At 22.5% G+C, this 14840-nt stretch overlaps 1 protein-coding gene across 2 annotated transcripts; it reads right to left on the reverse strand.

The window, feature by feature from the left end:
• Positions 1–1463: 1463 nt before the first annotated feature.
• LOC127280369 (probable peroxisomal acyl-coenzyme A oxidase 1) lies at positions 1464–13842 on the reverse strand. 2 transcript variants are annotated; one of them, XM_051303325.1, is made up of 12 exons: positions 13455–13842; positions 12339–12461; positions 10615–10777; positions 10245–10413; positions 9970–10093; positions 9695–9814; positions 9448–9563; positions 8903–9072; positions 8378–8540; positions 5723–6066; positions 3651–3906; positions 1464–2493 (listed from the first exon to the last, which is right to left on the reverse strand). In XM_051303325.1, exons 2-12 carry the CDS (start codon positions 12430–12432, stop codon positions 2233–2235), a joined length of 1980 nt encoding a protein of 659 aa, XP_051159282.1. In that variant the 5' UTR covers positions 12433–12461; positions 13455–13842; the 3' UTR covers positions 1464–2232. The 2 variants fall into 2 exon arrangements, with proteins under 2 accessions (XP_051159282.1, XP_051159281.1); XM_051303324.1 differs by lacking the exon at positions 12339–12461 and having other exon boundaries at positions 13455–13841.
• Between the last annotated feature and the right edge of the window lie 998 nt (positions 13843–14840).

The following is a 14840-nucleotide window of genomic DNA, read 5'->3' on the forward strand; positions in this document are numbered from 1 at the left end:
TTTTTTTAAATTAATAATATACTGTTTTGCATTTAAAAAGTTCAATTCAATTTTATTGATTTTTATAATAAATTGAAATGTTTTTTTAAGCATAATGTAAAAAATAGTTAAATGAATTTGTAAATGAAGAATATGAAAATTTTAATGTATTTCAATCAATTACATTAGAGTACGTCATGTTAAAAAATTTCTCTCCATTTACATTTATGCATGATTTTATTATTACAAAAGAAAATGCTGTAACATTTCTTTTCTATAAAGTTTTGTTTTATTTGCGTACAATTTTAAATGCAATATTGGAGTTAAGAAAAAACTTAATATTTCTTGCATTTGTTAAGATTTTAATTATTGTATTTGTAATTTCAGCTTGTAAAAATTATTGGTTAATTATTAAATATTAAGTAGATTGTATTGTGTATATATAATTAAAAATTATATTTAATCAGATATTTACTTATACACTAATTTTACATACTATATATATATATGTATTATTTGGTTTTCATTAATTAAATTGAGTCTCCACACATTCAACAAATACATGTGAAATAAAACAAAGTTCATTTTTAAATTAAAGCTTTGATTTCTTTCAGTGCTTCTTTCTATTTATTTTATCATTTTAATTCATTAATATTACGCTCTATAAAAATTTGACAAGTACTTTTTATCCAAGTATCTTGATTTCTTTTTGTAAATAAATAATAATAATAAATTCAATATGTTTTCTAATAATCGTATATAGTAATATATTTTTTTAATACATAAACGAAAAATTAAATTTTCATCAATAACACAATTTTTCTTTTCTTTTAAAAGTTAATACTTTAGGTTTTTTTTGTATTAAGTTATTACAATTTTTTCATTACTTATGATAAAAAATGAAAAAAAATTTAATTAACGGATTTTTATTAAAATTCCTATTATGATTTAGGAATTAAAGTGAATTCAAAGTTAAACTCAAAATGTGACAAAATTTTTTTGGGTAATTCTTATTTTCACTTTGCTTTTAAATATTTTGAGCGAAATAGTTCTTCTAAAATTCAAAATTATTATGACAAATTACTACAAATTTTTCTCAGACTAAAAAATATCTTCATATTTTGAATGTTTTTAATGTTTTGAATTGTACCTATATGATAAAATTTGAATTCAGTGAACCTAAAATTCTAAAAGTATCAAATTTTTAGAAAATTCGTTAAAATAAAAAATTTATTTTGACATTCAGGGTCCGCAATTTTGAATTGTTTTAATTTGAAATAAAAATTGAAATCAACTATTCAAAAATATGTTATTAAATTTTAGTTTTATATTATTATAATAGGTATATATGTATAAATTTGTGAACTATTTATTATCTTATGAAATTTTTCTTTAACAAGGAGTGAGAAAACTGAAAAAAAGAACAATAAGGAAACAACAAGAAGAAAGCGTTGGATTGTGAAATAAAGAAAATCTCAAAAAAATTGATAATATAAAGACAGTTTATATTTATATTTGAAATAAACAACATAAATTAACATTATTGATAGTAAAAAAAATTGAGCACTGATAATAATAATCTCATATAATATCATAAACATAAACAAATACTTGTATAAAAATGTTTCATTTTTACAAAGTTACTCATGTAATGCGTTAAAAAACTCTAAAATAATTAAATATTATAATGTTATATTTTACACCCAAGTCTCCGCGTTTTTTCCATACCCGTATAAAAATAATATTTATTTAATTTTCAATCCTTAAATTACAAATTACAAATTATATATTCATTAAAAATGTTAATATTTTACTAATTAATTACTTAGTAATTTATAAATTCAAAATGTTTAATACATTTGAAGGGCATTATAAAAAGAAAATAGAAATTGTGCGTTTATAAATTTTTTAAACACAATATCTACAACTATACATTATTGTCCCACGATATCACACAAACGTTGTAATAAATTTTCTATATATAACAACATCATTTAAAAAGAATAAATTCTTTACAATTGAACCATAAATATTTCATATTTAATTTTGAATAATTTTTAATCAAAATATGTATTTTAAAATAAATTTTGCGCCAAATACTATATAATTTACAATCTTTGGATTCAATATTCAATTTGAGGGGTACATTACTTTTTTTCCCCCGTCTATTTTTAGTTCCTAGAAAATTGCTAATTAAAATATTTCTATAAAAATATAATTGACGTCTCATATTATTATTCTATCGTATTCTATTTATAAATTGCTTTTCATAAATGGTTTCAAATACTTGTGATATGATTCGTTGACGCTCTTTTGATTAAGTGGACTTTTCATAGCTTCATCAAAAAGATGTTGATACACATTTCCATCATAAGCGCCTAAAGCGGAACCTAAAATTTCATCACGAATATCAAATCCATCAACAATACCGACGGCGTTAGGACGGACTAAGGATAATAATTCTTCAAGTCGTTTTTGAAGTACAGGTACATCTTGAGTATTGAGACAGGAAAACTGCAAATAATGATAAAACTTGAGGTAAATAATACATATTATTTATAGTTTGTTTAAATAAAAGTTTATAGTGGAAAAATAAAACTACCTTTTAGAGCTAAAAATATCGCATGAAATAAAGAAAATGAAAAGATAAATATATTTTTCTAAAATTAAAAATACCACATCTACGCTGTTTTACTAGGGACGCAAAAATAAGTTCTGAAGTTCTAAGTTTAATTACTCTAGAATTAGTGCAATAGAACTGCTAATTAAAATTTTTACTTGACAGAAACTTATTAGATAGAATTTTTTTTAGACGGCTTATTATTTTTTCGAATTAATATTTAATGGGATTATTATCTAACTAAACGAATACTCATATCTTCATTTGAGAGAATTTTTTTTTTTTTTACCAAATTCTGTATAGTTCACTAAATAATCATTTAATAGAATTTTTATTTAGAATTTAAATTTTAACCGAAATTTCATAAAACAAAATACCATTAATAGAACATTAATTTTAGCAAAATTTTCATTCATACCAATTTTAAAAAATTCTAGTTTAATCAAATTTTCATTGAATAGAATTTTGAATGAGTAGAGTTTTTAAATGTTAAAATTTCTATTTTTTACGAATCTTCATTTGTCTGAATTTTCATTTCCATGAATAATCAATTGAATAGAATTCTTAAAACGCGGAATTTCCATTAGAATTTTATTTACATTTCTGATTGGTTAGTTTTCAAATTAACCAATTAGAAATTATTAAGAAAATTATGATTGATCAATTTTAAAATTCCCTCCGATATTTTTCTGTCGGATGTTTATTTTGACAAATGAAAATTTGGCGTTTTAAGAATTGTATTCAAATGACAATTCGAACAAATAAAAATTCAGTGAAATGGAAATTCTAACAAAAATTCAAATTTTAAACAAAATTCCAATAAATAGATATATTATTTTGTTTTATGAAAATTCTGTTCAAGAATTAAAAATTCTATAATAAATATCAGAATTTGTTAAAATAGAAATTCTGAATTTCTATAATTCAAAAACATAAACATTTTACCTAATGAAATTTTGTGAAATAAAAATTCTTGATACTGAATTTTTTAAAGCTTTAATATATTCATGCGTGCGTATCTAAAACTATATGGAAACAAATTACAACTCACTCTCAGGAAATCTCCAACTCTTTGAAGAACCCAGTAAATTGAATATATTTCACAAATTTGCAGTAAAACCTGATGAAGATTTTTGGAAACCGATGTCAGCCTCTTGACACCATTGATATAAGTTTCCACTAGAAAAACACGACAATGCGATTCTGCTGCTTGAGACAATTCGATGCTTGTTGCGTTCCAAGCATCTTCCTGTGACATTCCACTTTTGATACGCCTTTCCATATTCTCAACAGCTAGTTGAATTTTTCTGTTCAACAATATTATTTATTTATTGAAAAATATACGGGCAAAGACTAATTAAAAGAAAAAGAATTATTATCGAAAATAATTATTGCAATTATTTTTCATTAAGGGGAGGCACCACCCCCAATTTTGACCCACTTAAATTTAAATTATTAAACGAGGTTATATTTTTTTTCTTGCATCATTTGGGTCCTAAAAACATATAAGGTGGTCAAAAAAAAGAAAATTTAAATTTTTGATCATTTTAGAATTTTTATTTTTTGAAATAATTAATATTTTTGAAAATCCATACGAGTGATTCTGAAGAATCATTAAAAAAGCGTAGAAAAAAATTATCGATGAAAAATAGTCAAAATTGTGTGATAGATATTTAAAATATTAATTTTTTTAAGACTTTAATTTCTAAAATGATCAAAACTTAAAATTTAATTTTTTTTGAATATCTTATATGTTTTTAGGACCCAAATGATGCCAAAATTAGGGATGGTGCCTCCTCTTAACTGATTTTTATTTATATTGTAAATATAGAGGACAAGGAAAATATTATTTCTCCCTTTAGAAATTTTTTTGAGGCATTTTTTTTCTCCATGTTTCAAGTGAAAAGTCTAGGCCTCGGATCGACTTTGAGGTACAAAAAAAGTCGTTTTTGTCGATTTACATTCTAAAAAAAATCGAAAAAGTCAATTTTTTTATTTTAATTAAATTTAATAATTAATTAATAAATATTTTACTTTAAATAACTAATGCTATTAGACATTACATTCATTGTATTAATTCCTTAAGAAGAATAATTCTATATAAGAATATTTTCAAAAAATTTATTTGGAATAAAGTTCCATTTTAAAATTTTTTTTGAAGTCCAATTTAAGCAATTTAAAATTTTGGCATACTTTTTAGTTTTAATGGTTAAAAAATTGTCGGAAAATAATTAAGTATTACAGATTTTTAAATTAAATTTTTTTTAAATAATTGAATTGCAAAAAATTTTAGATTTGAAATAAATTTTCTGCAAATTTAAACTGCTGTAGTTTTTTATTTTTTTAATTTCTGATAATTCAATTTTAGAGTTTATGTTTAAAATTTTTTTAAATAATTGAATTTTTGAAGAAATATACAAATTATTAAAAATAATAGAATTTTTGAAGAGTTAGTTTGTTTGTTAAATTACAGACAATAATTAAATTTTACAGAATTAAAATTTCGAAGAATATTATAAAAATCATTAAAAGTAATTGAATTTCGGAAGAGTTATATTTAGTTGAAATTATTTTTCAAAGAGTTTTAGATGGAAAATTATAGAAATAATTAAAATTTAGAAGGTTTTAAATTGAAATTTTTGAAAATAGTTGAATTTTAAGTGATTTTGAATTGAAATTTTTGGTACTTTATTTGCTGATTTGTTTTTTTTTTTAATTTTAGACAATTATTGGATTTCAGAAAATTTTTAATTAAAAAATAGTTTAAGATAATTGAATTCGTGAAGAATTTCATTAAAATTATTAAAAAATAATTAATTTAGAGAAGAATTTTTGTTAAAAATTTGTTCAATAATTAAAAGAAAGAAAATCTGAAGAAGATCTGAATTGTATACTAAAAAGACGTATTTTGTTTTAAAATTTTGTGAAAAATGTAAAAAAAAAAGTCGAAAAAGTCGCATCTTATTAAAATAAGTCGAAAAAAAGTCGAAAAAGTTATATAATCCGAGGCCTGCAAGTCTTTCTCATCTCTAGGAATGAATTTTTTTTTACCTTATATCAAATAAAAAGACAAAAATATTTATCAAAGTAATATAATATTATAGAGAATCATTATGTAATTACCCAGCAGCCACAGCTTGATGAGCAATGATGATGCAAGTAAGTGTATTTTTCCAAGGTCTTCGTTTACCTCGTCGGGCAGCTGCTTCGAGATATTTGACAGTGGGAGGTAAGGACTCGTGATTAACGGCCTGTTTCCATGCCTTTACTAAATATCTCGCTGTTTGCAAAAGAAGAACAGTATTTTCTCCCTCGTAAGTACACATGGCAGTTAATAATCCATAAGTTGTTGGCAAATTACTGGCGTCCATATATCCATGCCCACCGCAAGACATACGCAATTTTTCTGCTGCAACTGTTGCGTCTGCAGTAGCCACGGCTTTTAAACAACATGATAGAGCGTGCAACTAAAAAAAATTAATAATTATTTATTAATAAATCAATTTAAATTAATAGAATTAGTGTGTCAATTGCTATGCATACTCAAATTACTGAGATTTTTTAAAAAATATTATTATTTATTATTTCAAAGTATGTAATTGACACATTTACATTGAATGAATTTGATTCAATTACTGTCAGCAACAAAACTTCAAGACACATTATTCTTGTGAGAGTAATTTAAAGAAACTAAAAATCGTAAATTTAAATTTAAACCGGAACATTTTTAAAAATATAAATTTTTTCAAATTCAACATATTTAAAAAAGGGACGCATGATTATCTCATAAAAATCATAATTTAGAATTTTCATTTTAAAGAATTCAATTGGACAAATTTTTACTTTACAGAATTTTTAGGTACTAAACTTTTATTTGGAAAAATTTTCATTTGACAGAATTTCTCATTACACAACTTTTTTATTTAAAAGCATTCTAATTTAACAGAATTTTAATTTAGCAATTATTCATTTAATAAAATTTTAAGTGCTTCGAATTTTTAAATGCTGAAATTCCCAATTCACTGAATCTTAATTTGTACGAATTGTTATTTGATAGAATTCTTAAAACGGTGAATTTTCATTTATCCAAAATTGAAAATCGTCAAACAAATAATCGACAAAAAGATTTCGGCGCTGTTTTTAAAATTTACAAATCATGATTTTCATGATGATTTCTGATTGGTCAATTTGAAAAATCACGCCGAAATTTTTCTGCTGATTGTATATTCAGTGATTTGCAAGTTCGGACAAATGAAGATTCGTCGTTTTAAGAATTATATCAAATAAAAATTCAGAGAATTAGGAATTTTGACATTTAAAAATTCCTATTACAATGAATGAGAATTAAAATTCGGTTAAACTAAAATTTTTCTAATAGTTCAGTACCTAAAATTTTTTTATGCAAAAATACGCTTAAAAATAAATTCTGTTAAATGTTAATTCGAAAAATGAAAATTCGTCTAAAAAATAATATCTAATAAGATTCTTTAAATTGAAAGTTTTAATTAATTATTTTTATAGAATAATCATGTGTCAAAATAAAATTAATTCATTATCAATTAAAATCAATAACTTGGAAAATTCAATTATATAAAAATTTCATTGTACAAAGTAAAAGAATTTTTTTGTTTCTATTCATTATTTTCTACATTGCATTAAAAAAATTCATATTCATATGTTTTTAAATTCATTTGTTTTATTTATTAAATTCAATCATGTTTAAAATTCAAATTTTTGGAAATATTTTTTTTTGGAAATTCAGTTTTATTAGTTTGAGGTTTTACTTGTGATATCATTAATACTTTTCGAATATTTTTATCTATTACTCCAAATTTTATAAATGAAATTCTCTACTTCTTTCGTTAGTAATCTACATAAGGAAAATATATTTGTTCACAAATTTTTTTTCACACTTTCTAAGTTAAAAAATATAATTTTAAACCATTTTTTTAGTCTTTGCGGTTAATTTCGCAATATGTCAATTTTTCATTTTTTTTTTAAATTCGATTAATAAAAATACAAATATTTGAAATTACAGAAAATTGAATATTCAAAATAACAAAAATTTGTTAAAATTTTATATAAGTTTGACTTTGAATTTAAAAAATCTTGTAATTTTTTTGAAAATCCGGAACCAACAATTCTTTTTATAATTTAAAATTTCGTAAAATAAAACTTTTTGAAAAGTTTCGATGTTTTTTTATACATAATATATATAAATCTATATATATAGAATATGTATGAGGGAATATGTATATATAGAATATGTATGTAGTGAGGGAAATTTTTATAGTGATGTATTGGACTTTTTTGGAGTTAGCTTAGGTTTACTGCTAAGCTGCGTGAAACCGTTCTTAAAATTTAATAATAATTTATAATAACTCTGGCCATAATATGTTAATCTTTAGTTGTTTTTTTTTATATGACAAAATTATTGTCTACAATTTAAACTTTATAATGGGTTTATCACCCGTCTGTAATTCTAAATAAATAAATAAATAAATAATTATTTTATTTTTTAATTTTAATCATCAGGAAAATTATTTGTTATTGATAAAAAAAAAGAAAGGAAAATTATTTATTATCGTCTTTACAGGATAAGAGCGTATATAAATATAAGAATAGATAAGATACACGTTTAACTTGTTTTAATTGTTAGTATTTTTGTTTAAAAAAAAAAGAAAAACAATGAAATTAAGATTTGTTTTTCAAAAATTAATATCTTAATATGTTTTTAGGATTTAGAGAGAATGAAAGTTGATTTTGAGATTTTTTTACCTCAGGTAACCTTTCCAATTCTCCTTGGTCTAATTCGGCATTGACATTGTTGTACAATTCCCATATATAATCAGCAGCCATTAGTAAAGCAAAACACGTTGCTAGTGATGGAAACAGTTTATACTGTTGCGTAACATAGTCAATTATTTGAGTTTCAGGTCCTCTGAAAAAATTTTTTTATCAATTAAAATTTATTTATTCATATAGTTTATAATGAAATTGGTATTGGTTCTGAACGTTCAAATGAATGAAAAATTTGTTTACTACTTTTTTTAACTTCAAATTTTATTATAAAATATTACTTTCTGTATTCAAAAATAAATTACTATTTCATTAAATGTTTAATGTACTTCATTATTTATAATTTTTAAAAAATGTACAAAGTAAAAAAAAATAATTTCTTTTATTTAAACCTACAGAACTTCAGGCATTTGTTATTTTTAATTCAAATTTTTGTATTTCAAAAATATTTTTTAATTTATCAAAAATTACCATAATAATATTTATTATTATTAACAAACTTACTCAGCTTTAATTTGACCCTGTTTTCGAACAGCACTATATCTAATTGCAATTGTACATGCTTTAGACAAATATCTACTGGCATCTTTAATTAAAACGACCCGAACAAACATCATGGTTCCATAAGTTAATTTAGAGTTTGGGGCTTTTACATAAGTTCCGTCTTCCAATATCTAAAATGATAATTTACTCATAAACTATATGAATACATTAAAACATGGTTTATAGTGATTATTTATTATTAAAAGATAATTAAAATATAAATAAAATATAAACAATCAAAGAACTAGAATTTTAATAAATTCTGAAAAGGAAATAAAATATATTTTATTTCAATTTCAATAGTTTTATTTATAGACAACATTTTTAATATCAACAGTAAATTTGAATTTTTAATTTTAGAGCGCGAAAAGTAGTAGTATTCTGAAATTTTATTTTTTATATTCAGTGAATAAATTGTAAAAATAATATTTAAAATTTAAACTCTCAATGAAAAACAAAATAACAAAAAAATAAATAAATAAATAAAAAACAAAATATTTAATTGCCTTAGAATTTTTCATTAACATATTTGTTCTTGGTATCCTGTAGTTATCGAAACCAAGAAAACCATTGTTGGTTCCATTCATGCCTAATTTTGTCCCAATTTCTCCAATTTTTATTCCTGAAAGTATAAATTGTTTATTATAAAATCATATATAGTATAAAAATAAATTGAATAAAAAATGTTCACTATTGAATAAAAAAAAATGAGTAGTATATTATAAATATTGCATATTATATAAAACAGATCACCTGGAAGAGGTTCGTGAGTTTCTTCATCTCTCAATTGAACAATAAACGGATGAATTCCTTTGCATTCACTTTTTGTGTACAATTGAGCAACAACAACTGCATAATTAGCAGTATGACCCACTGTAATTCAAAATTCATTGTTATAGCGGAGTAAAAATTAATATATAACATATTATAAAAGAGAAAGAGTAATACATTCTTCTTTCTAAAGAGTAATACATTAAACTTTTTTTTGTTTTTTAAAACAAAATTAACTTTGAAAATTATAAACTTACAGCCACCAGGCCACCATTTATAAGAAGTCAATGTTGGACTATTGAGAATGAATTCTTGGGTTGAAGGGTCATAAGTTGAAGTTGTCTCTAAACCTCTGATAAAAGTACCATGTCCTAATTCTGTCTAAGAGATAATAATTATTCTACTATTATTGACAAAATTGTTTTATATTTGGGAAATTGTAATTATTTTACTTATTTCAATTTTTTATTTCATGTAGTATGTACCTATTTATTAAAAAGAAGAACAATGATTTTTACTTTGTTGTATTTACCTGAGCATAAGTGCCAATAATGTTACAAAACCATGCTCTAGTTATCCATTCTGCCTGTTGTTCAATAGTTCCTTGACCCATAATTGTAGGGATGAACATCACAAAATGTAACGATAAGGGATTTCCATCTTTTAAAATTGCTGATCCGAGCATTCCTCCCAAAATTTGGCTAAACAAAAAATTAAACCATATTTTTTTCTATTGAAATTAATATTTACAATGAGAAAATATAAATCGAAAAATAATTAACTACTAATTTAAGAATGTGGGCAAATAAATTTAAAATATTCTTAAAATAAAAGATATATTTCTAAAATGATTTAAAAAGTTAGAAATAAATTTTTAATAATAATAATAATTGAAGACTCACGAATAAATATTGATGTCCCCACCTCGTCCCGTATCTTGAAACTCTTTAACTTTTTTGAGAATCAAACAACTTTTTTTTACAGCATCCTCATATACTTCTTTGTGACTTAAATATTTTGGAGAAAGTTTCATGCGTAACTCTGGATCCTTTAAAAAAAAGTTCTCTGCAAAAAAAGAATGAAATTTAATTTTATTGTTTTTTACTTACAAAAAACTATTTTTAACTTTAACTTTAACTTTTTAGTTTACTTTTATCACAATTATAATATGTATTCCTGATTCAAGTCGAAGAATAAAGGTATGAGTATCATAAAAAATTATATAATTTTTAAAAAAGTCATTGATTGTTTCATTTTTTTCAAATTAAAAAAAAATATATTGCTTTTGTATTTCTTGTTTTTTGTATGATTTTCATTAATTACAGAATAAAAATTTAATTTACGAAAATTTATTCATGAAATATAAGTAGTTAACAAATATTAATTTATTTTACCGAAAAAACAAAATTATAAACATTTTTTATTTTTTAATCAATTCAGAGTTCCATTTTTTCAAATAATTTAGATTTTGAAATATTTTCTCTGAGTACAAAATTAAAAATAGAAATTACTAAGATTGTCTGTATCTCTTTTGTTTTTTGTTGATTGAATTTCCAATTATAAATTGATACGTTTGAATCGTTTCAGAAAGTATGTCGTTTAATGCGGTTTGATTTTACTTAAAAAATTTTTGTTTTAATAATTAGAAATTTAACTATTTCTATTTTCAATTTGAATTGTAAATAAACAAATAAATTAACAATATAACTATAAATTTTCTGCTTTCTTTCAATGTCAGATTTATTTCTTTGAAAATAGTACACTTGTAATTATTTAATACATTAATAAGATACATATTTAAAAATAATTTTTTAATTAACCTTATTTAATTAATAATTTATGTATGTATTTCATTAATGTAATAAGATGAATTTTAATTAATTAATAAAAAATAAAATAGACTTGTGTTTAAATCATTGGAAATTGCATTATTTAATCATAATGTCAATTTATTCAATAAAAAATTCATTTTCAATCAAGAAATTTTTTTATTCATTCAAGTTTATAAATAACATTATAGTTTTTTATGTATGACCTTGTAAACTCTACAAAATCATCTTTGATCACATAATTCTTAGCATCAGTATAAATATGAGTATGTATTTTCTATACTAAAGTGTGAATTTAATTTATGCATAAATGTGAATATGTTAAATATTGTGACCTTTAAAATTACACGAAAATATGAATTTTTAGTATTAAAATAAACTCCCATCTAAAATGTTTGCATCAAAAAACAGTAAAAAAATTTAATTTTTTTATGTGCATTGTCAAAACGTTAAATTATTTTATCCACCGAAATACTCTAATCTCAAGTATAATCTATACAATTATTATTTATGCATTAATTTGAGACTGATATTCTTGTTATTCTGACAATTTTCTTTTCTTTTTTGATAATTCAATTTGCCCTGGTATTCGATAAAAAAAATTCTTGAAATTGTTTACACTGAAAATTAAAAAATAAAATAATGAAAAAATTCTTTGTACATTATTTAAATTATAAATTGAACATTAAAAATAAAAGTGAAATATTATTTACAGAGGAAATAACACGTAGACAATGAAAATTAAAAATTCATTTAGAAAAAATACTTTAAAAAAAGAAATTCAACAAAATATTTACCTAAATGACATGCAATTTTAATAGTAAAGATTAGTAACTTGTGATTATGACACGATTGTGACACATAAACGTATATCGCGTGACGGAATTTCATCTCCTAAATAATAAACGTAGTTCAAAGTTCTGTAAATAAAATAACGATGAATATTTTACATTTTAATTAAATTATTTAATTTAATTAATTTAAACATTGAAAAAAAATTTGTTAAAATTGATAGATTTATTATTAACAAAAAACAAAATTTTTCTACGATGACTAAGCACGTATACACGTAATCTTCCCATTGTAATATTACATGCGGAACATGACTTTTCTTTCCTATCTTTTTCTTTTTAGCTTTTCTATTTCATATATAGTTTCAATACTAATGTTTATTCAAGTATAATGAAAGTAAATTATTTATTTCCGGTTTAATATAAATAAACTTGATATATTTTTATATGTATATTATATATATATTTTTTTTTATTTCCCTGAGAATTCCAGATACTGTGAAAACTATTAAATCAAGATTTATAAAAAAAAGTAACAATGTTAAATTTGATAATATTAATAAAAAGTAAATCTTTAAAATTTTTGAAAATTTACATATTTCAGCAATAATTTGATCAAAAATAAGATAATGTATTATATAGATATAATTTTTTTTATAGTAAATGATTATTTAGTTGAAAAAAAAATTATTCAAATGTAGCTTTATTTTTCCAAGATTTTTACACTTTGTTGATATTTTTCAGTTATAAATTATTCACTAGAATTATATCTAATTCTAAGCAAAATATTTTGTTTAAAAAACTATCAAGTAATACCATTAACATTTATTTGCATTCATAAAAATTCAAAAATTTGTTTACTTCAATTTATGTATATTGATTTTTAAAATTAAATATTTAAAACATATTCAATTTTATTATAATAAATTAAGAATAAGATAGAAATCTTATTTTTTAAACAATTAATTAGAATTTGATTTTATTGAATCTATTCAATGATGGCAATTATTTTCCTCATTTATTTATTTTTCCTATTGATTTTATATTGAGAGATTAGAAGATTTGTACATATTTAAAAAAAATGCACATTTCGTTTTTTTTTAAATAATAATAAACATTCACCTGTTTCTCGACGATCGATAGTTTTTTGAACATTACCATCCAAAAAATGAGTCAATTCTTCAGGTTGAAAAGTACACTTCTCTCTTTCACGTTGCAAATTTTTGTTGATCGCAGTCATTATTATAGACAATTAATTTAAATATAATACTAAATTCAAACTACTTTATACGATTCAAGTGAATTGAAATTTTTTGCAACTTTCCCTTGACGAATACTATCGTTGTTCTATATGTATGTCAAAGAAATTGCACTGCATCCGCACTGATCAACACAACAAATGTCGCAAATTAATATACATATATACACGTTTGTCAAAACCGCTCTTGACTGACTAAGAAATGACCACAAGTGACTCTGGTCTCTGGTTGTTTGTTCATTCGTTTCTTTTTATTCAGTTTTTTTATTGTCATTTCTAACAGAACCGATTTGTGTCTCCATCTATTGGAATTAATCAGATAACTCTCGAATTACAGTTGCTGACTCAACAAATAAAGAAGATATTTTTCTATCAGCATGACCTTCAGTCAGTGAGAAAAAAATGATATGATAAGATATTAACCGTATAACAATCGCCAATGATTGAAGAGCAAGGAAGTACGCCAAAGTGCCCGTATATCATTTGCTTCAACAATAAATTACCCAACTTTGCTATATTGGCATAAATAAAATAAAATTTCATTGAAAAAACAAATTTTAAAAATGTCAAAGAAATAAATAATTTATTGTCCCTCGTATTTTTTTTTAAGAAATTAGTTGCACATAATGTCGCTATGAATTCAACTAATTTCTATTTTCACAAACAAAAGTCAATAAGTAGTCGTTTTCATTTAAAATTTTATAATTTAGCCTTAAAAGCTGTTTTAAAGTACGAAACGTCATGGTAAGTATGGCCTGTCCCCAGTACCATTTATACATACTTAACGTGACCATCCGTCCCGGATTTGAGCTTCGCGTCCCGCTAAACACTGTTCAACAGAATTTCAATCTTTTTGCTTCCTCATAATGAAGCTTTGCATTCGTGACGTTTTTTGATTTTTTATAATTGGGTTATATGGACTCATTTTCATCTAAAATTAATATATATGAAGTCCTGAGCAAATGTCCAGATGTATGTGTGTATGTATCATTAATACCTAAAATCTGACACAAGGATTTCTACATATATTCACAACGTTTTATTTTTTACAATTTTTTCAACATTTGAAAAAAAAAATTTTTTTTCAAAATATTTTTTTTGCAACACTAACCTCTAAAGTTAAATTTTACACACCGAAAATTGTGTGTAAACTGTAAAGAAGCTCTTTTTCAAACGGTGTGTAAAGTGATTCACTTTACGCACTGAAATTTACTTTACGCACCGAAATTTCTCTCACATAATATAAGGAT

The sequence above is a fragment of the Leptopilina boulardi genome, unplaced genomic scaffold, assembly GCF_019393585.1.
Source record: "Leptopilina boulardi isolate dan_hultmark-lab unplaced genomic scaffold, ZJU_Lbou_2.1 LbouV2_240, whole genome shotgun sequence".
NCBI classification, from domain to species: Eukaryota; Metazoa; Arthropoda; class Insecta; order Hymenoptera; family Figitidae; genus Leptopilina; species Leptopilina boulardi.